The sequence below is a fragment of the Thunnus maccoyii genome, chromosome 24, assembly GCF_910596095.1.
Source record: "Thunnus maccoyii chromosome 24, fThuMac1.1, whole genome shotgun sequence".
In the NCBI taxonomy this organism is placed as follows: Eukaryota; Metazoa; Chordata; class Actinopteri; order Scombriformes; family Scombridae; genus Thunnus; species Thunnus maccoyii.
This window is the reverse complement of record NC_056556.1, coordinates 15,239,456-15,265,857: the sequence shown is the minus strand read 5'-3', so window position 1 is coordinate 15,265,857 and position 26,402 is coordinate 15,239,456. Positions and strand designations below refer to the sequence as shown.

Genomic DNA, 26,402 nt, shown 5'->3' with positions numbered 1-26,402 from the left:
AAAGATACTGTGGGAAATGTCAGCAGCCCAGGAGACAGAGAAGCAGCATGGCAGCTGAAAAGTTGCTGGTTCAAATCTCTACAACAGGTAGAAACATCATTTCAGAAGGAGTGAATCCATTTCCCTTCACTCAGCAACTACAAGTTTAAACACCAAAGTGTGAAACAGCAAATTTTGCCAGTGCCTTGTTAAGTTTGTCCACACTTCCAGCCAATATGGCAGATAACCAGCCTTTGTGTGCAGGGCCAGTTCTATTCTAAAAACCCATTTGGCTGATAAATTGTGAAAGTTGCCGGTGAGTTTTGGGTTGAACCTGCTGCTGTGGCCATTAGACAAAATACTTTCCTGCTCTGTAGAATGCCCTTAAGCAAAAAACTGATCCCCTGACTGCTCCAGCAGAGCTGCTCAGCAGTAAACGATGGAAGACTGTTGTAGTGTCGGGCAGCTCTCAGGTGGGAATGTTTAAATGTGTTTAACTACTCCTTCAGGGCATCGCTGTAAATAAGTATGTTTTCTTCGGAAGTTGCTCTTGGTTAGAAATGTGTATTTAAAAAAAGAAATGCATCAGCAGCCAGAGCTTCACTCTCTCGCAGGTACTTCGGGCATCGCCGGCAGTGGGACTGTCGCGGGGCATCCAACCTGGAGGAGCTGCACCAGCGGCTGAGCCGGATCATGATCCGCCGTCTCAAGGCTGAGGTGCTCAGTCAGCTGCCCCCCAAAATCCGCCAGCGTATCCCATTCGACCTGCCGAAGGAGGCGGCAAAGGTAGATTTCTGTCAAGATAGTCAGACACTTATGTCTCTCTCAGCGTTTTGCTTGTTATAAACAAGAAATGTGCGTTCCCACAAGTTCATAACCATTATGGATCTGAACATCCGCTCGAGTGTCACATCTTGATTAATGAGAAGCCATAGATTCACGCTGTTTGCTCAAATTAAATTCTGTTATCTCCCGGTATGTACATTCCTCAACGCACAGGGAGTGATTGATCAAAATAAAAACCGTCTCCTGTTCATCACTGTTTTATATTTTTTGTCTCAACTCATTTTGATAAATAACTTAAACCATTAATCAAATATCAAGCAAAAAAAAGCCAAACTTTCACCTGTTCCAGCTTCTCAAATGTAATGTTTTTGTATCATTTTAAATTGAGTATCTTTGTGTTTTCCTTTAGCCGAGATAATGTGTGTGTGTGTGCGTGTGTGTGTGCTGCCTTTCCATCTAGCTGTAGAGTAAATGTCATGTTTCGTGTGTAGGTGTTTGCATCTCTTTTAGCCTCCCCAAAGTTATGGTTGCAGTTTCTGCCTCCCACGCCACACTGGATGCGTGTGAATGCACACGTGAATGCTAATGTGGCTTTGACCTGGCCTGTGCGCCTGTCAGTGTGTCTCCTCTACTCTCTGCGCTAGGTCACCAGTGTCAAGGCTTTAAGGGGTTTGTTTCCCACCGGGAGCAAACCAGCACCAGCAACAATCCACACTCAGAAGCATCCAACTAAGAGGCCTTTGTTATATTTTGTATCATATCAGCAGCAGCAGCGGGAGTGGAAAAACACTGGAGGAGCTCCTTTAGCGCTAATTACGTACCGAGCTATCCCAGGAATGACACAACATTAAGGAAGTTGCTCAGAAAAAAATGATGATGCAGGATTTTTCACCCCAATCTCCCTGAATGTTAAAGGACACTTTAAATGAGGGCTAAATATGGTCCATGTTTCTACATAGTGGTGCCAATTAGGCCACCAAACATACATATAGGAGTGTTGGAAAAGTTCATGTCATGTCTTGTATTTGTTCTGGCATTGCTCCCTTATCTAAAGTTGGCTGAAACAGCAGCTTCGAGCGTAATAACCTCAGAGAAATGAGCTCAGAGATCATTTGTCTTGTGGAAACAAAAAGCAAGTCTGGCTGCAGCTGTTCAGTTTTACAGTTTATGGGGGATTTTTTTGTTCATGAGATGAATCTGCAAATTTTTTTTTATTTATTTTTTTTATAGGTATTTGTCCGCTGATAATACAAACACATTTCATCCTTGCAGCTAAATGGATTGGTTTTAGAATATATGAAAGTGAGGGAAAAGCAGAGGTCACCGTGCTTCCCACAAGCACTAAAAAATGAACAATACAAAACATAAATGACTGGCTGGACATTATTTCCCTCCTAAATAAACTGTCTTTTGAAGCATGAGTTACCTGTAACGCTCTTTAGGTTTGCTAACTGATGATGTGTACTGTATACCGGGACCACTCACCGGTTCGGCCTCCTATCTCATTTTACTCCCTAATGACAGCTTTTATCTTCCATAGCCAGACACTTTTTATGCCCCTCCTGCCCTTTACGTTTTCAGCCCCGGCCTTTTGTCAGTGTTAGTGTAGTGAATATCATCGAGGATGGAGTGTTTAGCCATTCAGTTTGTTTTTTTGTTTTTTTTTCCTGAAGCAAGGCTTGAATGTAACATTTTTAATTAGGAAAAAAAAAAAAAAAAACATTGAGAGACAGTTGAAACTGTTTATGCAGGTGCTGCTGAGTGAAACATCTGAGAAAAATCATAAAGGAAACGAAGCTTTGTGCTTCCGCAATACTACTTATTCATTCAACTGTCCTTGACGTTGACTAGGTTTGAATCCACTGAAATGCTAATCATTTCACTAACTGGTGCAAAGCTTTCATGTTTCACCAAAAAAAATCTCTTCGTTGTCCTGAATGCATCGTGCAAAAAAAACGCTGCGGTGAAACTTGCCCTCCCCATTATGCGTGTGCGCTCGCATTAATAAGGCTTCTCTCCATTTCTCACCCTTTTTCTTCCCCTCTGCAACCCCCCCCCCACCAACCTCCTCCACACACATACGCCATTATGTGTATGTATGTGCTTAATCACGCGTGGCCCACCTCTCCCTGCAGCATGCCATATGGTTCACAGTTTAGCATCGTTTGATATGCGGCGCTTTAAGAAAGTGTTCGTTCCTGTTGAATTTTTAGACATTTTGTGGTGTTGCAGCCTGAATTCAGATGGAATCAACTGAGAGTTGTTAACAATAGGCGCAAATAACCTCTAATGACAAAAGTGGTTCAAAGTTAGACTATTTTTAAGAAGTCAAGGGGGTTCATTACTCTTCTCAAGTACTCTACGTGATTGGCACAGTGGTGTTATTGCATGAAAATTGAATCAAAACCAATCTTTTCAGTTATTCATAACAGCATGCTGCTTTTCTTGTCACTTTTCTCTCTCTATATATATATATATATATATAATGCTGCATCGCAATACAAAAAAGTGACAAAATGTGGGACGCCTGCTGTTAATTGAGTAAGTTTCATGTGAGCCTTGTTTTTATGATAAACAGGGCTAACCTACATGTCTACAACAAATGCACGGCCTCTCTGTGTGTCTTGTTTATGAGCAGGGGGTAGCATATGCTGCTCTTCACCGGCAGCCTCTCCCACTGCGATCCTCTCCGCTCTCTTCTCCCGCCTTAAATACTTCTCGCCAATCACCTTGAGAGCACGAGAGGCGTTTTTGATTTATTGTACCGGCCCGGCTGCTTCTCCATCTTCGACCCCGGCTTGTCACAAGCCGGCTATAATTGGGAGACGCTCATGACCCACCTAACACAGCAGCCCAGTCGGAGGGGGTGGCATCCTTGGGAATTCTCCATCTCTCTCTCTCTCTTTTTTTTTTTTCTCCCTCTTTCTTTCTTTCTCTTCCAAGGAAAGTAGGACACCCAGCAGCACCATTAATTGTTTTGCCCTTTATATCTCAAAAACAGTCAGAACAAGACAGAGAGAGAGAGAGAAGGGTGGATGAAGAAATAAAGGACGCAACCTCACTGTCTTTGTGCTCTCCTTGCTTCGCAGGAGGCCTCGGCCTGCTTCGCCAAGTGGGAGAGCCTGATGAAGGGAATGGCGTCGGGGGTCGTCGACACGGACAACCCCTTCATTGAGGTCATGGGCTTGGTCACACAAATGTACAAGCAAACAGCTATCGCCAAGGTAATGGGAGACCAGGTAGTGCTAGAGTATGTCTTGTTTTACACCAGTCTATGTCTTTATACTGTACAGTGTACCTTTGAAGGGTAAGTCTAGTGATACTTGATTTTTTTCTTATTATCAGCAAATCCTGAGAAAAGACCAAAGCCAACAGTGAATTGATGCTACTAACACATTTTGTGTGTGTATACAAAGACTGATATATCATATTCTCTGTGCCATAGAGCTCCTTTGTTGTCCAAAACACATTCCTTCCTTTCATTCCTTCATTACCATGAACGTGGGCACTGTAGTTTATTTTAAATCAAGCCGACATCCCGCATACACCGCCCTGCTGCCATTAACACCGTCTAGAGCACCAAATGCGTATTAATCCGCAACTGGAAATTGTCCCCAACAAATGCACTGTTTCAGTACCGTTGGCAAAAAACTACAGCGCCCATCTGTTTTAGGAAAACAAAAAAACATATTTGTGACCTGCTTTTAACATTTTACATCTTCAGCTGGAACCAGTGGGCTTGTGGCTGAGTAAAGAAAGAAGAAAAAAAATAGAATATCACCAGATTTATCCTTACTATAACAGTAGTTTAATATCTAGATGCTTAGAGTGATATTTCAACTTAAAGCATTTGTACTTGATGCACTCAGTGCACTCAGTCAACCTCCTGCTCTCAGTTGTATAACTCAGACAGGCAGTAAAAATGTTAACGTTTCAGCAGCTCATAAAAAGCAGCCTTGGTTCCAGTTCGACCATCATGCATTTTACATTTATTTAAGGCTGTGGTTTGGCTCTCAAACTGTGAATTGCATCAAATGTTGGATGAATAGGATTAACGTAGGAACAATAAACCAGCAACGTGAACAAAGCAGGTGATGCTCATCAAGCAACCATTTAAAGAAAATTTGATTAAACCTTTCTTGCTCTTGGGGTTACTGTCAATATATAAAAGTTTTGTGTCTTGTGTGTTTGCAGCCTGGTATCACATCTGACGTCTGTCGGACAATTCCGCACCTCATGATTTACGTCCGTTTTCAATGTTTGGCGCCAATGTAAGAAGAACTGTACCCTTTATGTAGCAAGGCATAAGGAGTTGAGGGTGGGTGAATGTAGCACATCCAAACAGGAGTTCAAGTCCCGTTACAGACCAGAAATTAAAGGATAAGTTCACATTTTTTCATGTCTGTCTAGTCACATGCTCATAATTACTTTGAAAGAGTTTTGTTGGCTGTGATTGTTTCTCCTGTTCATACCGACCACGAAGCAAATATGAGGCTTTAGCGACAAATGGAGCCAAAAATTCAACAAACTTTCCCAAAAGTTTATTCTGTTAAAAACCTTTAAAATGAAGCAACTCCTTGAAGTTTTACATAACTGAACAGACTGTGAGAAAACAGGCACGATCACATCATTAGCACCAGATGACACATGTAGTCAACAAATCAACACATACTTTCCTAGATGGATGGAAATGTGCCTGGTGGTAAAGCCGCCAAAGGTTTTCAACCTCTATAACATCTCTGAAAGGCGACAGATAAAAAAAAAAAAAAACTACATATATATATATATATATATATATATATATATATATATATATTATCCTGATCAGTTTAAATAGCTTAAAAAATGGTTAAAGAATGCAATTTTTATGTTTCAGGAAATGGTGAATTGATGGTACAGCATCATGTTCAGAGCGCTTGGCCAACCACTCAGTGAGATCTCATGGGAAAGCATTGCCATGGTAACAGAGCCTAATGGTCGCCAGTGAAAGCACTTAGACAAAGTAGGGAGTTATAACTGAGGTATTATTTAGTTGCGTCCAGCCTGGCATGATTACACCTTATCTCAAAGTTACACACCGCACTAAAATAGCATCTCTGTGATGTTGTTGCTATGGAAACTCAGTCGGCTCTCAGTTTAAAGTGACGTTTGTTTGTTTTTTTTTTAATGAGAGAGAAATAAGCTATGTGGGAAGGTGGCTGGATGCATACAGTATGAGGAAGGTTGGGGTCAGAGCAACCTGTGTCGACAATTTAACAAGCATTTATATCTCTTGTTCCTCAGTGGAGACATTTGTAATACAGTAATATACTTTTCAACCTCTGAGCAGTTTACAGCCTCACTAATCTTGATGCTATGTGAACGGGCAGCTCCTCAATCTCTTGTATTTGTGGTTGAGTAAGCATTTCCACCAAATATAGTATCCCTATCCAATCATCTGCCATGTTCGAGGGCTGGCATTCCTCTCAATTAGCCCGACGCCCTCAGCCATGAGGAGCGTGGCCCAAAGGTTAACGAAGACCGGAGATAACCACCGAATGCAATCATCGACACGCTACCCGCTCAGCCTGCCTCCAAGCTTGGATCTCTTTTGCGCTTGGCGTTGTTTGCTGATTGGATTTCTGCTCAGTTTAGCCTAACACTGGACCTCCTTTCATTACAAAGCTCCCCCCCCCCACCGACTCACCCAACTCAAAGCTGATACCTCCGCCCCAGTCTCAGTCTCATTTCCTCTCCTATTGGTTTTTAGAATCAGACACACTTTCTCTACTTCAGAAAAAAAATGCGTTCTTTCTTCTTTTTTTGGATCATTAGGAGGGGTGGAATGGTGTGATAGATTCACACATCTATGTCACTTTGACGAGCATCACGGCACCTGCCTGCCTGCCAGTCCGCCTGGCGACGGAGCTGCCAAATGCCTTTGGGGTATTTTTATTGCTTTACCCGCCAAGCATCTGCTCCCAATTACCCAGAGAGGACAGCTCTGATGCTGGACTTTAAAGCAAGCTAACGGGCCGCTTCAGACAGCCGAGAAGTTTGTGCACTAATTAAACTCAGCGGAAGGAAAGCGGCGAAGCCAAGCCGTCAGTAATGAGGACCCCCCAGATCAGAATAGGGTCAGCGGGCCTGGCGGAGAGATTCATTATCAGGCGCATCAGCTAATTATCAGCAAGGCAAAGCAGAGGTTCTCCCACCAGAGCAGGTGTGATGGCTGCAGAGGTTGTCAGGTTGCAGGAGGTGTGGAGATTATAGGGGTGGGATTCACACCATGGAGAAAGGCAAGTCTCGAAAACCGTCTAGTAAGGGCTCTATTTGACTCAAGTCAGACCTCAGTATTTCTCACTAGTTGGTGCTATTCTCGGATGCTTTTTGGCCCGGGGCTCTGAAATGAGCCGAGCCTGGATGCGCAATGACACGCTCGTACAGCACATCCACTCAGGCTTTGCAGAAGGTAGCGGGAACGGTCACAGTCATCACAGTGTGATCGCTGGGCAGCAGTGCACGGTGAAATGATAGATATGGATACCTGCAGGGTACCTGCTGCTCTCTTTTTTAGATTGTTAGCTTCACACTGTCAATCAAGGTCACAAGCTTCAGCAGAAACAAACAAGATGCTGTTAAATATGGACTTTGATGTTTTTAAAGTATTGTTACCATTTGACTTCATAAATAAAACAACACTAACAGGTAAAAAAAAAAAAAGAGCAAGAAATGCCAAGCTTGAATAAAAACAGTGTTACATAAGAATAAACCAAGCAAATAACTCAAGAATAAAACAGTTGAGAAACTGAACTTTTACTTCCTGCAGTAATTTGGGCTGCAGCTGTCACTTTGACAGGTAACCAGCCTGATATTCCTCTTGAACAATTCTGAAAATGTTGTGACTATTGTCAAATCTGAGTACATCAGCCCAGTCATATTATCATATCCTGCTAGGATGTTAAAGTCTTAAAAACCATTCAAACTATTTTGAAATTTGTAAAAGCCCTTCATCTTTATGAAGTTGTCGGTAAATTCTGGGATTCATCGGGTTGGTTGGGATTCAAAAGGTGATTTTCTTGTACCTGGTGTCATTCAAAACCAAAATCCAAAAAGAAACAGCACACACCAATCATATCTCCAAGTTGTGAGTTATTGATTTGCTCTCACTATCTGCTAGCTGACAAATGCGCCCCAGTCGCTCTGTATGCTCTCTCCTTTTAAAGTCCGGATTCTTGACATTCAATAGAGAATCGATCACACAGAAAGGATGCCGCGGTGATTAATTGACTTCTTCACTGATCTAGCCGATTCCTCTGTGTGTGGTCTACCAGTGAAGTGATGGATTCAGTAGCTCTCTTTCATCTGTGTCTATTTCTGTATCTGTGTGTGTGTGTGTGTGTGTGTGTGTGTGTGTGTGTGTTGCCAGGCGGGAGCTGTGAAGGACTACATTAAGATGATGCTGGAGGCAGAGCAGCTGAAGTTCCTTGTGTTCGCCCACCACCTCACCATGCTGCAGGCCTGCACCGAGGCCGTCATCGAGGCCAAGGTAACCTCAGGCGGTCTGGATCTCCTTAAAATGTGTTAAAGGGGTAGTAAGCAGCAGCTGTAGTAGCACTTGTTGGAAATACAGCAACAATGGCGTGTTGGTTTGGGAATTATTTTAAATAGAATGGAGAGTGCTTGATGGACAAAGCAAGATGTCCTCATTAGTGTTTGGGCGAGAGGAGGCCCTTCAGAGGGAGCTGGAGTCAGCGGTTAGATACTAAAGGTGTTCCAGCAGATTTCTCAGCATCTGGCAGAAATGTGGATACAACACATAGTTAATAAGTGCAGGAAAACAACAAAGATGAAAGAATAAAAATCCCAATGCGTGCGGTGTGGTTTGATGTGCTGGATGCAATTTCAGGTCACTGACCAGCTTGTGTCAGCTCCAGCAGCGCTCCTGCATTTAGAGGAAACCTGAAGGAAAATAAAAAGTGATATCAGTCACTGAAATATCTTCATTTGTAAAATACAGTGGAAACACAATCTAGTACCAAAACCTCACAACCCCGACAAGATTCACAAGGTTATCTATCTAGCTAGTTAACTGTCTATCTAGCTAGCTTGCTATTTAGCTTCATCTTTGTAGCTATGTAGCTTTCTAGGTACCTAGTTTTCTAACTGTCCATCATAAATACTGATGTGATACAATTTCCAATCTGTTAAAGTTAAAAAGTAATTTCATCAACTGAGGACTTAAGATAGGAAAAATCAGAATCATCAGAATTGAAAAAAAATTGTTTGTCTTTAAATTTAAGTATTAATGTGTGCAATGACTAAAAGGTTTTGGTCTTGTACTAGCGGACTTGTTTGTATTTTATGTGCACTAACTGAAACCCGGAAATGCAGCTGCCAGTTTAACATCATGTGTCTTTGCCATTAATTACCTTTCTTATTCATAATTTCACTGGTTTTGTTAGCTATGATCAGTCAGAAAAGCAGCTTTGCTTCCTGTGTACTGAACCTGAACACAACACTCTTAAGCTTCAGTCTGATTTCCTAAAACCTAAAAGGTGGTTGAAAAAGTACTAGATTTTGTGTTATTCTTGTGCTATCAATCACTTTGCAACAAGAGGGAACAGTGTTATTATATGGTTCATATGTCATTCTGACATAAATGTTCATTTCTGTCATTTCCACCTAATATTTTAAAGTTTTTTTCCAGCTGCTAAGACCCAAGTTGCCCATTAACGTTTACCTGGAAGTACTAAATGTGCTCAGTGTATTCATATTTCACTTCTCCTTCCATCCATAGCCCTGCTGTGCTTATAAGTCAAACCGCTGCCGTATCTGTGATTGACTTAGAGTACTAAACTGTAAGCTCACAAGTTGGGTTTGTGCTTCAGCGGGGGCTATACAGCAGATGTTAGAAGTCACGACTTATTTGTCTCTTCCACTGATATGCAAGATTCAGATGCACAGAGTTATTCAGGTACAATAATTGACATATAATATTTTAAAACACACTAACAAAAAAAAAAACTTTATAAATCAACATCCCTTAACTGTCAAGAGTTGAAGGACTCTATGTATTAGTCATCATCTATGAGTATCAATTTTTTCCTCATTCTTGAAGAAAAGTCTACTTTTCGTCACTCACAAAGTAAACTTTACTTCCCCAACTAATCTCCCAAGGCCTATTTCACAAGTCATCACAAGCAAACAATATCTCTTAGCTCGGCGCCGGCAACCTGTGAAAGAGTTCAGTGTGTGTGTGCGTTAGCGCGTGTGCGTGTTTGCGTGTGTCGCAGGGGTCGAGGAGGTGTCAGCTGAATGTAATGCAGCGGTACGACGTGTGATAACACATTCCTTCGCGCGTTCGCACTCACCAATTAACAGAGATGGGCTAAAAAAAGCAACGACAGGCAAACGCGTTGTGATGAGAAGCTCGTTGCAGACCAGAGACAAGTGACTGCACTTCAGTCACATGACGTTATTGCTGCTTTTATGCTTCGTGCTCTCTCCCACTCCTCACCTAGTGTTGAAGCGGTTGGACAGTTTGTTTAATAAAGTTATATTTTAAACTAATAAATACAGTGTACTAAATGCTGTTGAAAATGATTTCTGACTGTTTTTTATAGCTTTGACATGTTTAAACTTGGTGGATGCTTAATTCTTTGAGAGCACATTTGTTTGACCTTTATGAATCCAGGAAAAGTCAAGCAGGCCTCTATGTGCTTTCTCAGCAAGGTTCTCCTTCATATTCATGCAGTTACAGTTACATTTACATGTGGGAGCTGCACAGTAGGAACACACTCCTACTGTCGGCCACTGAGCAGCTCTGCAGGACCGATGGACTGAAATCAAAAGAGTGCAGTCGCCACAGTGCATTAGCAGCTCAGCGAATGTCAAGTTCAGGTTCAGGTTTAATGAACACACAGCCGCTGGTTTCTTTGTTTGGTGTTAGAAAATGTTAGAAAATATTGAGCCATTACTAGTGCTCCAATTATCTTTATTTTATTTACTGAAAGCAGCTCCTCTGCTCATGTTTTCTGTGGTGTGTTCATTCACACATCTGCCATTGTTATATCTATAGTATAGAATACAGATTAATGAAATGCTCCCTGCTTTTAATGTTCCAGCACAAATCTGCACCAGCTTTTTAAAGACAGACAATATCATCCTGCACAAATTGTGTGAACCTTTAGTCGATTCAATGGAATGTGCAAACAACCGTAGTTACAATGTGTCCTCTAATGCACTTCAGATGATGGCCAGACAACACTGTCATACTAGTACACATGTGATGAGTAACATTTCTCTATGAAGACTTCATTTATCAGAAATTTTGATTTATGTTGAAATTTAAAGAGAGGCTATGTAACTTTTGAAAGTAGTTTATTGTGGCTAATGTTAGCAACTTAAAACAGATATTACTATATAACTGACTCACTGACTATATGACTCTTCCTTAACTGTGCTTCTGTCACAGTACATTTTAACATTTCACAGATAAATATTTCAATGGTTTTATCACAGAGAACAAAAGAAGTAAACACTGTTTCTCATACACCTTATATAGTGGTATGGCAAATATGCTAGCAAAGAGTAGCCTTTTTACACATCCAGCAGGCACAGACCAACATTAACAATCATATGAAGTACTGTCTCTGTGCACCTGATTAATGTAAGTCCAATATTCACTCTCCTTTTAGGCATTTGTTGCTCTCCACCAACTTCTGAGGCATATATCTGGCTCTTTAGCTGCTAAATGCTACACTATGTTCACCATCTAGTCACTAATTTTGTCTGTCTTCTATTTGGTGTTGGGCAGGGAGTGTACAGTGAGTTTATCTAAACTATTTTTGCTGAACACAGGCTTCTGCTGCAGGAAAAGGTTTTTAAGAGTGCAGTCTGGGGTCCAGAAAACTAAAACAATAAGCTAAAAGAGGCAAAAATGTTCAGTTAAGCCGAGGAAACTACAGAGTTGGGTAATAATTCTCTGTGGGTTTGTCTCTACTAGTGACCCCTTTCATATCACACAGCCATTATACCCATTGTTAATATAAAACATATTGACTAGTGCAGCTTTAACACAACTGACTCAAGAAAATCTTGTGAAATGAAGGTAAATCTGTGCCACTGTCCTATACTCCTGTAAACAGAAGTTACATATTCTTTAACTAGTTACTTTTCAAAATAGACACAAAGCTATTTTGCTTTCCTCTAAATGAAACAGGTGATTCTAAAAACCAGCATTTCATTAAGACTGCCGTCTTGCAGATGTTCCATTAGTTGTGTCCGAAGTTGCTCAACTATCATCCACTGAACCGATCTGAAAATTCAATATTCTGGTAAATATCTAACCTCTGTTCACACAGGCTGGTTACATCCGTATCGATGGCAGCGTCCCGTCCTCAGAGAGAATCCAGCTGGTCCACAAGTTCCAGAATGACCCAGAAACCCGAGTGGCCATCCTCAGCATCCAGGCAGCCGGTCAGGTACATGCACACACATGCTAGTTGAGTGATTAAGTAAAGCTGGTTGTTGCATTTCGCTTTGATTGAATAATAAAAACGCAAACATGATACATTTTCCTAACTGTTGTAACCACTGAAAAGAAAATCTGCTGTACTAATGTAATTCAACAACAAATAGGCTAAATAGAGTCAGCTGCTGCGTATTAGTAATAATGACAACTATTGTTGCTTGTAGTGAATCATAATCAAGGTTTGTGCAAGTAGAAATAAAGTTTTAAAACCTGTTTTACTCTTTAATGACAAACTTAATAAACTCATTGACATCAATTATTCTGAGTGACTGAATATATTGAGGAATATTATGCATTCTAATCAAAGGAAATAGGTGCTTGAAGTACTTATATCGCAATTAGCTGCTCATATTCTGATATTAAAAAGGATTTCACCAAATTAAATTACATTGGAAATGGACTGGTGTTCCATTTAAGGTGGTTGAATGAGGTATTTTTATTCTGATTAAGCTATTGTTACTGTGTGTGTGTGTGTGTGTGTGTCTCCTCTCCAGGGTTTGACCTTCACTGCTGCCAGCCACGTGGTGTTTGCCGAGCTCTACTGGAACCCCGGCCACATCAAGCAGGCTGAGGATCGCGCCCACCGCATCGGGCAAACGTCCTCCGTCAACGTGCACTACCTCATCGCCAAGGGCACCTTTGACACCGTCATGTGGTCCATGCTCAACAGGAAGGTGCCGTGCGTCCGTTTAATTGAATGTGATGTCACTTATATTGCTCTTGTATTGATTAGCTGCTCCAGTGTGTTCTATGGAGACTACAGTATGCAAACATAGCCTAAAACATGTCAAAGACAGCAACAACGCTGCTTTCTTCTCAACGTCGCAGTATTTATCTGTCAACTCTGACAAATCTTTAGCTTTATTTTCTGCATGTATGCAAATAAACTCCGAAGCACATCAGTGACACTGATTTGCATGTGAGAACAGGCTTTGGGGATTTACATTGATAATAATAGCTGTCAAGATTTGTAATTAAAACTGAATAATTCCATCTTCCGTCTATGATAGTGCTCATTTCAGAGCAGATGTGATTTGTGAAAAAAAAAAAAAAAAATTACCACACCGTCATGAAGTTTGAAGGCGAATAAAAATGAATAATGTCTATAATAACAATAACGTCTTCACCTGACTGACCTCTATGTCCCATTGTTGTCGTCCAGGAAACGGTGACCGGCAGCACTCTGAACGGGAGGAAGGAATACCTGAAGGCAGACGAGGGTGACAAGGACAGGTGGGAGTTCCTCAACTTTGCCAGCGCGTGGAAGCCGAGCGACACGGAGCTGCCGCTGGAGGGGAAAGACGACATGTTCTTCACTCATGTGAGTCATCTGGAAGAGTTAAAAAAGAACCATCGATACTCAAGGATTGTTTTATTTGACCTTTCTTTAGTTTAATTTGGAGAAACTTAAGTAAAGTGTTTTATATGTATCATTGCAGAGTGGATATTCAATATCTGAGGAAGTTTTGACAAACGAGGGCAGAAAGTTCAAGTTCTTTAGCTGCTTTTATAGAGAAAGCTGCATTTAAGGACCTTGGGAAAAGAACTTGCTCTAGTGGGGCTGTCTGAGTGGAGCTTAATAAAGGAGCTAGACCAAACATACTTTAAAACTAGAAGAATGCACTCAGTAGAGTGAAGATCCCCGCCAGATGTGTCTGGGAGCACGTGTAGTCTCAGTTTTCTTTAAGATGCATAGAATATTGTAATGGTATTGTAACCGAGCATCCTCCTGGGTTCACCTAAGTCCAAACTTCTCACTTTAAACATTACTTATTTCAAAACATTTTGTTGTAACACACCACACAAAATGAAACAGCAAAGCTAACAAAAGCAGGGATTTATTCATCTCCTATCTTGCCTAACTTTAGTGGATCATAACATGTGGGGCGTGGAATTAATCTGCAGATGCTCCGGTTCAAGATGAGACCAAACTTTTCTATGGATGTCAGGTTTTAAACCATAACAAAGGCCAAAACGTGGCCTGCAACAGACTGGTTTTTAGCCTAGCCGATTGCCAGAAACGGCTTTTGCTGCAGTTGTTGATCACTTGCAGCCCCTACCAGTCGGTTAAGAGGATTGAGGAGTCAGCAGTCAATGGCGGTATAAACACATTATAAAATAGGTTTTTCAACAATTATGAATCACTGCAACTACGGGAGGTCCTTGAGCATACAGTCAAATGTGCACAAAACATATTAGGCTGATGGGTCCATTAGTAAGTGAGATTAGCTGTGGATACACACACAACGAAAGAAAAATAATAAAATGTTCATAACTAAGATCATATTAGGAGTGGAATAATAATTGTGGTAGTAAGATTTACTCTCCCTTTTTTGTAGACAGAGTAAAATGTATTAATGAAGTAAGAACATGAAGTGAGAGCTGCGTCTTAATTAATATAATAATGGAATAATAATATCTGAGGGTTGTGATGTTTAATAACGTCACTTTTTGCAGTTTTTCTCAGTTGCTCAAGCACATCTCCTGAAACACACGCTGAATTCTCAAAACGATAAGTGCAATCACCACATCAGTTTATACTGTGAAGCGAAACACTTGTCACCCTCTCCAAACATTTAACATCATTCAAGCAAGTCAAAAATCCCTCTACAGCTGACTGCTGATAAACGCAAGTTTCTCAGTCACCTTTCTGGTACGTCTCCTATTCACAATGAAGTACTGACGCTTATGTAAAACAGAAAATACAGAATGAAAGCACAGTCAAAACTAATGTCTCAATACAACAAATTCATGAATACATTGACATTTGGCCTTACAATACACAAAAAATCTTTTTGTCACGGTGCAACACATCCTTCTGTATTCAGGCTGTTGTCCCTCTGATGTCTGTCTGCTCCATATTCAGCATCTGTGGTGCTCAAGTAAAACAGTTTTGCCCTCTGTGGTGTAAATATGTTCTAGAAATGACAGAACATGAGTCACCCCTGTAAACTATGTGATAAGTATGTGATAAGTTGCACTAAACATTGAGAAGAAGCTGCAATATTTAGCTCGTGAGGATTTATATAATGAGCATTTTGATACATAAGCTTGCAGGTAATAAATACTGTTTGAAAAGCAGTGTGATCTATTTTTCACCGTCACCTACAGTAGGCAAAGTAAGAAAAATAAATATTTCTGAATATTTATCATATCATGTGAAAGCAACAAGAAATACATACTATTTTTATTGAATTTGATGGCATTAGGGGGAAAGTTTATACAAAAGGAAGTATTATATGTGAAAAAAATAACTTGCAGGTTGCATGACACCCCATGTATAGTGGATTACTGCAACAATTTGGCCCATTGAAAGAGCTGTGCAGAATTTATGATCCGTATTTGACAACAGCTTGTATTTGTAGCAAGTATTTTTTTGGAAAACGATGTTACTGTCAGACATTTCAAGAAGGGAACAGCTATATTTGTGCCTCACACTGCTCTAACCATTCATTATTTGTCATCATGTAGTTTTTATGATTCTTTTGAGTGGTACCAAGGTGCAACTTTGCATCAGAAAATGTTGCTTTTGTGTGCTATGAAAGGGTAAAATGATTGCCTCGTGACAACGGGAACGAAATGTGTCAGTGATGCTGCTTTACAGGTGGATTGAAACCTGTCGTGCAAATCTTAACCGGGTGCATCTCTTTTTCTTAGTTTGAGAAGGAGAAGCAGCACGACATCCGTTCCTTCTTCTCCCCGAGCGCCGGCAAGGAGAAGAAGAGGAAGCGAACGGAAGATGAAGAAACATCTCCCTCCGTCTCCTCAGAGACGACCGCCGCCCCCCCGGCTGACGGAGGAACAAACTCTGAGAAGACAGAGGAGGAGAAGAAAGAGAAGTCCTGCTCCCGAACCCCCACCGCACCAGACAAGGACTTCTCCCCGCAGCTGAAGAGGCTCCGGACGCCGCAGGCCACACCGAGCCCGAAGTCTCGATCCGGGGGGAAGCGGAGGTCGGCGGCGGCGGCGGCGGGGGGGAGCTCTCTAGTCTCCTTCATGGCACCGCGGAAGCTGTCGGAGCCCGACCCTCCTGCTGAGAAGTGGAACTGTGGGGCCTGCACATACTCTAACAGCAGCCTGTTGCCTTACTGCGAGGTGTGCGAGTTCCCACGCTCCTCTTCTGCTGTCACATCAGGTAGGATTGACACTCTTGAATCGAAACAGATTTTTCCCTCACCTACAACCACTATGTGTTCCTCTATTTTTTCAGTTTTTTTTTATTATTATTCACAAACTTAATTTCACTGATTGCAAAACAAACTGGATTCCATTAAGAAAAAGATAATATTCCATCAGCTCGGGCTCGAAATGAAGCACCTGAAGCTGAAATCCATTCATTGCTTTTTTTTTTTTCTTCCTGTCAATATCAATCGTAGCAGTCTGTTGACATAATACTTTTGAACAGCATTACCAATTTCACCAGATGGAGATGCGTGATAGCGAAAGATGGAGGCAGGCTTGCCAGAGTCTGAAATAGCTCTGCTCAGAGAATATTGTCTGTCTCGCTCTCTCTCTGCAGATGACAAGGACACAGTATAATTCTCACCTGTCAAGCTGAGAGAGAGAGAGAGAGAGAGAGAGAGAGAGAGAGAAAGAGAGAGAACAGGCGCTTACTATTGCTGCAAATGTCTTGCACAAAGTTGGGAAAAGTTGAGCTGGCTCTGGGTGATATCTCTGACAGCCTATGATTGTATCTTGCAAAAGGGGGGGGGGGGGGGGGGGAGTCGTTATGACCTGGCAGACTGCAGGTCCATGCTTTTTAAATGTCTGAGATGCATCAGGAAAATATGCCAAAATTCTGCAGCTGTTAAGATTTTGAGCAGCAGAATTTTAGTGCTGCTTTTATTGCGGCACGTTGTGCAGAATTTTATGGTTGTATTGATATTAGAGTCCTTGTAATTTAAAGTCAGACAAACATATATATATATATCTGCACACTTGCATGAAAGTTTCCTCCTGCAGAGATTTCATTACAGATTTCACTAGTTCTCAAAGTTGAAAGGATACTATAAAAAGGTTTTGAGGTTAGAATAAAGGAAAATCCTCAATAATTAACAGCTGTATTTTAAATGGAAACTATCAAGATGAATTATGAAAAAATGACCTTTTGGAAGGAAACACTGCTAACCAAACTTTTTCTGACAAACAGCTGTTTTTTATATTTCATAATTAAAATCAAAAATAACATGTGGAGGCAGAAACGTGAGAGAAAAGAACTGGTTTTGTTTGTTCTGTGTTACATAAGAAAATGTTGATTAATTGATGAATTGATTGAGTCATATTCACCTGGCTTAAAGTCTGATTTCCCTGTGCCTTAATGTGAGCAATACTTCCCAAAATGAGGCGTCTAAATGGCACAGAGCCACAATATTGTGGCTATTTTTCATAAAAAAAAAGGAAGGTTGCATACCCGAGGCTGGATAGACAGACTGACTAACCATATTTTTTTCAGCTATGTAGACAGGCGGTGTGTTTAGAAATGCAATAAGATATTCATTGCCACTGTTGCACAACACCTGAGGACATTTTATCAATTGAAGACCTTCTATATTGAAATCTTTGATTTTACTAGAAACCTTCTCTGCAGTAGAAAGCAGTCAAGGAGTTGATATAAGACGCGAAAAGGATAATGTAGACAACGCCTGCATTATCCAGACATGTTGCAAATATTTCACATATTTCGATATATATTTAGTATAAAACTGGTCATTTTTTCATCTGTGTGTTTTAAAAAGAAAGATTGGCACTGTACTTGACTCTCAGGTCTCTTTGTGTTAATATGAGATCTATATTTAGTACAAGTATAAACATTGGCTGTACTGAAGGTCTGTTTGCAGCTCGGTCCATTGGAAGTGAGGATGGTGCACTTAAAACACACACGGTTCAAACAACCAGTACCTCAGCCTTTGAGCAGCAAAAAAAAAAAACACACCCACACTCCCACCCACACACACACTTTTTTTTTTTCTTTTTTTTTTTTAACAAAATTCACCCCCCATTTCATGCTCAGCTGCAGCAGATGCTTGATAACTATTCAGCAATCACACTCTTCTTTGTCACAAGCAGCACTCTGCATTCACAGCAGCAGGCTGTGTCAGCTCGCTAGACAGGGAATTTAACAACCTGCTAAATTTGTAAATGACAGCCTATGCTGAAGAATAACAACTGTATTTATGGAGATATCTCTCAACTTGGCAAGTTGCAATCCTCAGCGTGTGGAAATGTAAGAAAATAATCAGGTCAGAGCCTATAGTGTGACATGAGGAATGCTATTCCTTCAAGAGCAACAATTTCTCACAGTGACTACAAAGGAAGGGGTGACACAGTGTCACAAGTTGTGTCACTGGCATTGAGACATGTTGCAGAGAATTGCAGAATACTAACACATGATGCAGAAGAAGAAGTTTCTAGGCATTTGGCTCGGTGTATCTGAGCAGCATGGCAAACATACAGCGAGGCAGCAGCTGTAGAGGGAGAACAGGATATTGGTCTGCTGTACCGTCAGGCGTTTGTACCAGAATGAAATGTACCAGACTGTAACAGAATGAGATGCATGAAATGAGAAGGAAAAGAAAGATTTTTATGATTCAAAGGGAAAGTATTAAAGCTTGATACGGGGAAAAAGAAATGGCAGGTTAAAGTGGTAAATTGACCCTTCGCTAAGTCCCGTTCCCTTAGCTACAGCTGCTACATCTGTCAGGCTTTCCTTTCACTCTGCACATATGCAGTTTCCAATGATAATGGTGGCAGGTTTAGCACTCAAAATTCATTAAGATTTTTTTGAAACGATGAGTCTTCAATTTCAGAAAAACCAGCACACCACAGTCAATTTTGTAAGCTGAAACGACAGCTGTCGCTAGCAGGTTTTAGAAGCGTTAGCCAGCAAACTAGCGCTAGCTAATGAACACTAACTGTGAGTTGTTTAAAAACTGGCTGGCTGACTTTGAAATGTTTCCAGCTGACTTGTTTTAAAATGAGAACCCTGTTAAAGGAGTTTTACATGCACATAATGGCTACCTATTGATATGATAGTGATATTGTGTGGAAAAAAACAAAAATTTGCCACCTAAAACTTCTGCTTTAAGTATTTTACAATAGAAATTTCGTTAAAAGCACTGTCTTTAATCTAGATGAGAATAGTCCATAAAGAACACGGTTTTCTAAATTTCAGCTGACTGGAAATATGGCAACTTTTACCTAAAATATTTTGCTATAGATTAACCGTCCAAAACAGCTGTGACTTACTGGTGATTTTGAAGTTGGGGTTTCTGTTGGTGATGCTTTTCACTTTATCTGCTCAGCCACGGCGGCCATCACTTCTCATGCTTACCACCATTTCTTCCCTAAAACGTAGAAAACAAGAAGCTTTTCTGACACAGCAGGAAGGGGAAACTTACTAGATTCCAGATGTTGAGTGAGGGATAATCAACGAGTAGGTGTGTGTTAAACGGTTTTCAGGTACAAATGGAAGGCCAAGAACCAACCAACGCGAATGGTTGCTTTAAATGATTTTAAGCGCCTTAAAACCATTTAATGCACACCTACAAGTTGATTATCCCACTTACACCATGGTCATTTGCCAACAATATAAAATAAAAGCATTCACAAATTTTTGGTGAACAATTTACACTCGAAATTGAAAGGTTATGAAACAAGAGCTTACTATTGTCATGACAACTTGCCACACTGTACTCGCCACCAGACTGAACCGAGGCATTCATTTCATGTAAGGTGTCATTTAGCATGACGTCTCCAAATCAGTGTTTTGTTTTTGATAAAGAAAGTCTCTCAGTATATTAACTGCCAATTTTTGTTGCTATTTTTGTATTTATCTCATCCTCCTCTTCCTCCATCATTTTAAGCTCTTCAGGTGTCAGTTACTTGTGCCATTTTTTCGCTCGGTTTCTTTCTTGTCTCCTCCATCTCTTTTTCCTCTGCTGCGTCTTATTCTTCATAAACTTCATAACGAGTAATCCTTGACAGCTGTGCTCTTTAATGTTGCTATGGTTACAGGTCGGGTAGCAGATGAATTTAGAACGGTGATTAAACTTGAGCCGAACTACGTGTGCAATACGCGGTTTTAACGCACACCTGCCGGCCAATCAGAAAAGAGTATTCACCCAGACCATGTTATAAACAATAACAACAGCTTTCATTAACTGGAGACAAATTGAATCACTGTTGTGCTATATGGTCAGTCATGGAGAATTGTTTTTAATTAAACTGTCATGGATTATTACTTCTTTTATGTGACAAGGTTTGGCATCTCAGGTGTCTGAACCCTTTCCTGTAGTTGATTTAGCACCAGTGAGCAACCAGACAGTTGTGTGTTCAACCATTTTTTCGGGTGGAATCGGTAGTGTTGAGTTCCTGTGTTTGCAGCTTTTTCAGGACAGGAGCGTGGGCATGCTTCAATCCTCCTGCTCTTTCACCGGTAGACCAGTAATTTGTCTCTACAGCACCTACTGTGAGAGATGTATACAGGAAGAGAGCAATTTGGATATCTCTTGGCTCTCTAGACCTTTCAGCTGGCTCTCTATCCTTGTTCTGGGTTTTTTTTTCTGATTTTTAGCATTTAACAGCGCTGTCCAGTTGAATCTTTAAACGCTTGATCCTCATCTTTGATACTTTGCTGTCACACTCCGCAGCTGTTTGACTCCCTGCAGACTTCAATAAAAGCTTTTCTTGTTTTATTCAACCACTGAAGTGTGTTATTTTTTTTGTATGAATCCTCATAAGCTCACGCTGTCGGCTCACGCGTAAGATCACATTTTTTAATGTGTCTGTGTGTAGCAGTGTGTTAACGTGTCTTGATTTGAAATGCAATTTTGGAGCCTTATCAAGCTACTACAGACATAATGGGGTCCTGATTGGGGGGGGGAAAACAAGGGGGTTGACTGGTAAAGTTGAGGCACGGGCCCTGTAGGATTTCCCTGTTAACATCTTCCTCAGTGGGGACAGCTTAACACAAATTGAGCCGTCTCTCTGCGGTCTTGCTCGGCTTGTTAGTGAAGGGGGGCAGCGGCGGGGCCAGGAGCCCGGAGACTCAGATGACATTTGAGGAAGCCGGCTAGAGGCTGGCCTTTTGAAGAAACAAGCCACAGAGAGGCAGGATCACTAATTAGCCCTCTGCGTCCCCGAGACTCACAACTTACTGTCTTATTAGATTTCACACCTCAAGTTCAACAAATAATGTGAAAGGATGTGATTTATATTTAAGTTTAAAAGTAGGAAAAGAAAACTGTTTCTCTTGAAGAAGTTCGATGCAACGTTATGAATGACTGAAGTGACCTTAACATCTGGCTATAAATAAGTGTTCTTTTCTCTAGCAGCTAATCTGTTAACTTTACCTTAATAATAAACATCAGTACTTCGAATCGCTCAGTTTATGAGTGGCAGTGCCTCAGAGCCCAACTCAAAGTTACAATTTTAAATAATGTTAAGTCTATGAATGGCAATGGCATAATCCTTGCATCCATTAACATTTCTGCGGCTTAGATTTGTGCCTGACCTTTTTTACAGCATAAAAATTACAACACTCAGCATGAATGAAAATCACAGAAAATGGTTGAAGAGTGGGTCTGCAGCTTGATAGCCGGTCTAAGAAGCGCTATTCAAGGTTTGAAGTGAGATCTGCGATTGGCCATTATGAACTGTTTGAATACCCTTCGCCCGCGCAGGCGTGGAGCGCCGCGCAGATGCGGCAATCCCCGGCAATTATTTTGTTTAGGTTTGATTGCACGTAATGCAGGCGACTAATTAACAAAACAATGTGACACCAAGATAATTCATTCTCCCTGCAAATTATATTGGCTGTTTGATCTGAGAGCTGGTGAAAGGGGGGGATTGGCAGGTGTTCCATCTGCAGCTCTCTGCATCACTCTTGACGTGCTGCTGAGCAAAGATCTAAGACTAAAATATCTCCAGCAGTGTAGACTTTTAGTTAGAGGTCAGTATGTAGCTATCAGCCAACTCCTTTGAAAAGATAATTTAATAATAATGAAAAACACATTAGGAAATATAAATTTTTTATGTGCACTGTAATTGTTTCCCTGTATAAATTTACACCGTCTTAAAATGAGTGAGGTGTGTTTATATGTTCTACCACATAACTGCTTATGTCTATCCATTCTACACAATCACATCCTTTCAAATTGTCAGTAAAGGACTTATGATAGCTAATAACATCACTAATGAGCCATATTGAGTTTTACTTTCATGTCAGCAGTCATTTTGTCACACTGTCGCACTCTTCAGATGATGGATATCTCGCTCGGGAATGAAACTCTTCAAAGTCTGATTACACTGTGCAACTCGGCCAATAAAGTAATCTTCATCTTTCTCTCCCTCCCTCCTTCTCTCTCTCTCTCTCTCTGCTGGCTCAGAGCCTCTCAGGCCTCAGAAACCCCTCTCAACCGAGAGGGACCTGGCGTGCATCGTCCTCTCTGGCTCAGACAGCGAGCCAGAGACCAGCCGGGGAAGAGACCAGCCTCCGAAATCACGCAAAGACAAACAGAGCGAGAAGGAGGAGGAGGAGGAGGATGAGCCTCCGAAAGACAAACAGAAATTAGAAGAAGCAGAGGACGAGGACAAGCGGCGGCTCAAAGGCAAACAATCAGCGGGAGAGCAAGGCGACAACGTCGCTGGTGGCGGCGGCTGCCTCCTCCCTGACCACACACAGGGTAATCCCACCTGCAATCTTCTCCTTTTCATATCTAGGGAAATTGGCTGGTGCCGCATTGTCACCTGCCCATATAATGCTGTTTAATTTCATCACTTCAAACCAATAAGGGACTATATCTCATTCCATATGTGGCTGAGTGTTATTATTCTTACTATTATTAGTGTCTACTTGGGGATATTGCCTATTTCCGCACACATGAAGCCACTGCTACTAATCTCCAGAGTGCAGCTTGTTGAAAAATGTGACCTGCTTGAAGCACCAAAATACACACAAGATTTGAGGTTCAATCACTGTCCAGGAGGCAACTGATGAGCCTCTGATTGTCTGACTTTTTTTCTTTTTTTTTCTTCAAGAAAGTGGACCGAGGTCTAATTACATAAAAGGTACTAGTCCCCTCCCCACACCAACTGATCCTTGAAACACAACCTGCTTTCCCTGCTGCACCCCGTCCACTCTGGTTCTATGTGTACATGTCTGCAGGTCTCTGAGGGATGTGAAGAAACAAATTCCCAATTACACAGTGTGTAATATTGCAAATTAAGACCTCTGTGTTCAAGTACTTGTGTCTCAAAGGGATACGCAAAGCAATAAATTGCACTAATTACAAAGAACTAATTACACCGTGTGCAATATGGAGAGCTCTAAAAAAATTGCAAGTCTGGCAGTCTAAGAAAAGCCTGCGACCTAGGTGTTGCCTCTGAAAACGTGCAAACATTTTGGGTCAGAGTTATTGAAGGGTGTAACTGAGACCGATAGCAGTTCAGGGCCGTTGCTTTGTAGAATACTTAACATAGGAAGGAAAATCGTACATGCTCAAGCCATTTAGGTTTTAACAGGCAAGCTATCAACCCCTATTACCCTTTAACATCTTAAGATCAGTGTGTAACAATATGGCCAATTCCTCTCAGAGCCACACACACAAACTCACTCACACACACTTTGACATCTATTAGTACCCAGAGATTGTCGAGTGGTTAATTTCCCATCTCTGTAGCTACCTGTGCCCCCCAACGGTGCAGGATTGGATCTCACTACAGCTTCCCCTGCAGCGCCTTCTGCTCTCTGTGCCCCCCACACCCCCGCTCTCTGGCGAAAAAATACTAAAGGTGAGCACTTTCTTTTAAAAAAAAAAAACACGTCTATTTAGACCGACTCTAGGGGAGAGATAAAAGCTTCGCTGTCGATCATAAATGGCAGCACTGAAGAGACACAGTTGGATGCCAACTTGGCCTCACACCTCCCCTTTGGACTATTCCCTGGATACAGCTAATATTCATCTATCTATCCATCTCAATATCTATCCGTCTATCTATCACATTGGTGGTTAGTTAGTTTGTTAGTTACATGCCGCTGCCAGTCTGTCTCCGGCAGTGTGGGTTTAATGCGAAACACAGCGGTTGTCCAATAAAAGTGACCTATGAGGTCAGGAGCGGTGCCTAATGATTTACCTCTACCTGCCCGTGGTTTTAGAAGGCAAACTGCAGAGCTGTCGGCCGCCTCCACCTCTTGATTGCTCTGAGATTACTTTCCTCACAGCACAGACAGGCAATCACTCCTCCTCCACCTTTCTGTCTCTCTCTCTGCCGTCTGTCGCTCCTATCAACATGATCCAAACATTTATACATGGATACATGTTATCTGGATGTTAGTTCAAACGTTGCAGCAGCATCAGCTGCAACCAAACGTCTTCACACTTGAAGTGCACCGTTAGAATTTTCTTTTTTTATATATATATATATATATATATATATATATATATAAATATATATATATCTTTTGTTTCGATCCTGCAGAAGATGAGATGACTCAGTCCAATTAGGCGTTGTTTTCTTTCTCTTGCAGTAAAATAACAGATAAATCCCTTGGGGTGTTTTGAAGGCACTGTTCATACTGTGTAAGTGACAGTCTAATAAGACGGCTTTGTAAGATGAATTGCCCCCATCGTATAAATGGCCCACTTAATGCAGCTGGCGCGTTCCGCCACTGCAAACAAGGGAAGGGGAAGAAGGAAAAAAAAAAACTGCTTACAACAAATATAGGGAGCACATTGCAGAGCTGCTTGGTTTCATTACAGATGTAGGATAGAAAGATGGGATTTTGTGAAATGTTAGTGTCCTAAGAATGTTTAGGATCACGTTTTGAAGCGCCGCACAATGCTTTTTGTCTGGTCGTCTTGGTATTTTCAGACACAAAGTGGCCCGCTCCAGCTGAGGCCAGGGTGAGATCAGAACATCGTGTACCAGACCCGAGAAAATTACACCTATGAGAACGGCAAACATAAAAATGAAAGATATTGACAGTGTACAGGATAGGTCAAGGAGAGGAAATAACTCAAGATGATCTCATCTTGGAACAAAAAATTTTTACATGAAATTGCATCAGATCAATGTATCTACCATATATTCTCAAATAAAAACCAATATATATAGAATGGACAAGTCTCAAATAATAGCCGTCTGTGCAGAAAGTGTCCCGTTTCTTTAACAGTAGCTTAACAGCGATCAAAAAAACAACAAAGTAGAATTGATTGGAATTAATTAGTAAATGGAAACTGCATTAAAATGAGAAACTGAGAGCTGAACAGCAGTTAGTATGACATAACTTCTCATACTGATGGAATCAGTGCTGCGGAAATGTACTTTATGATTAATTTATGGAGATAATAGGTAAAACAAAACCGGTGAAATAGAGACAAAAGCCTGTTAAGCACATTTATTCAAGGACTGTACTGTACTTGAGTACTTCCATTTTATGCTAATTTTCCATTTTTCAGCTACATTTCAGAGGCAAATATTATACTTTTTACTCCACAAATGTAAATGCAGATTATAATTTTACATACAGCACAAAGCCGATGATGATTATATAAAATATGATTTATTGTTATAGATCAAACTACCCAACAATATAGATTATAGATAAAATTAGCAATATTAAAATGTTTCTTACACATTAATGCATCATCCAGTAATATATGATCATACTACACTGACAGGGGTCATTTTGCACACTAATAAGTACTTTAACTTTTGACACTTTGAGTACATTTCCCTGCTGTGCTCCTACTTATGTTAAACTTTGAATTCAGGACTTTTACTTGCGTTGAGTATTTTTCCATTGCGCTATGGCTACTTTTATTTAAAGGAAAGGTTCAACATTTTAAGAAATATGCTTACTAGCTTTCTTGCCAAGAGTTAGATGAGAAGAGTAATACCACTCCTACGTCTGTACGCTAAATATGAAGCTAGAGCCATCAATTAGCTTAGCTTAGCATAAAGACTGGACATACGGGGGAAACAGCTAGCTAAAAATCTGCCAAGCAGCACTTCTAAAGCTTACTAATTAACACGTAAAAATGACACATGATTTTCCAGGGGTTTGTGTATCTATAGCTGATATCAGTTCAATGCTTTTGTGCAATATAATGTGAAGATTTTA

At 41.0% G+C, this 26,402-nt stretch overlaps 1 protein-coding gene and 2 long non-coding RNA genes across 6 annotated transcripts in view; 1 reads left to right on the top strand and 2 right to left on the bottom strand.

The window, feature by feature from the left end:
- The window catches only part of zranb3 (zinc finger, RAN-binding domain containing 3), an 83,914-nt gene that overhangs the window by 21,255 nt on the left and 36,257 nt on the right, over positions 1-26,402 (top strand). For all 4 annotated transcript variants that reach the window (XM_042405354.1, XM_042405353.1, XM_042405352.1 and 1 more), the window contains exons 7-14: positions 594-765; positions 3,855-3,989; positions 8,174-8,293; positions 12,111-12,230; positions 12,775-12,954; positions 13,443-13,601; positions 15,938-16,415; positions 22,666-22,962. In XM_042405354.1, the coding sequence (XP_042261288.1) occupies positions 594-765; positions 3,855-3,989; positions 8,174-8,293; positions 12,111-12,230; positions 12,775-12,954; positions 13,443-13,601; positions 15,938-16,415; positions 22,666-22,962 (1,661 nt within the window). The remainder of the gene's footprint in view (positions 1-593; positions 766-3,854; positions 3,990-8,173; positions 8,294-12,110; positions 12,231-12,774; positions 12,955-13,442; positions 13,602-15,937; positions 16,416-22,665; positions 22,963-26,402) is intronic.
- Positions 8,308-12,179, bottom strand: LOC121892348. The gene is made up of 3 exons (XR_006094388.1): positions 12,097-12,179; positions 8,663-8,706; positions 8,308-8,539 (listed from the first exon to the last, which is right to left on the bottom strand). It is a non-coding gene; the product is annotated as an uncharacterized LOC121892348 (long non-coding RNA).
- LOC121892349 overlaps positions 13,529-26,402 on the bottom strand; it is a 36,875-nt gene continuing 24,001 nt past the window's right edge. Inside the window, exons 3-4 of the long non-coding RNA XR_006094389.1 lie at positions 19,526-19,623; positions 13,529-13,610 (exon numbers count right to left, since the gene is read on the bottom strand). This is a non-coding gene — a long non-coding RNA (uncharacterized LOC121892349). The remainder of the gene's footprint in view (positions 13,611-19,525; positions 19,624-26,402) is intronic.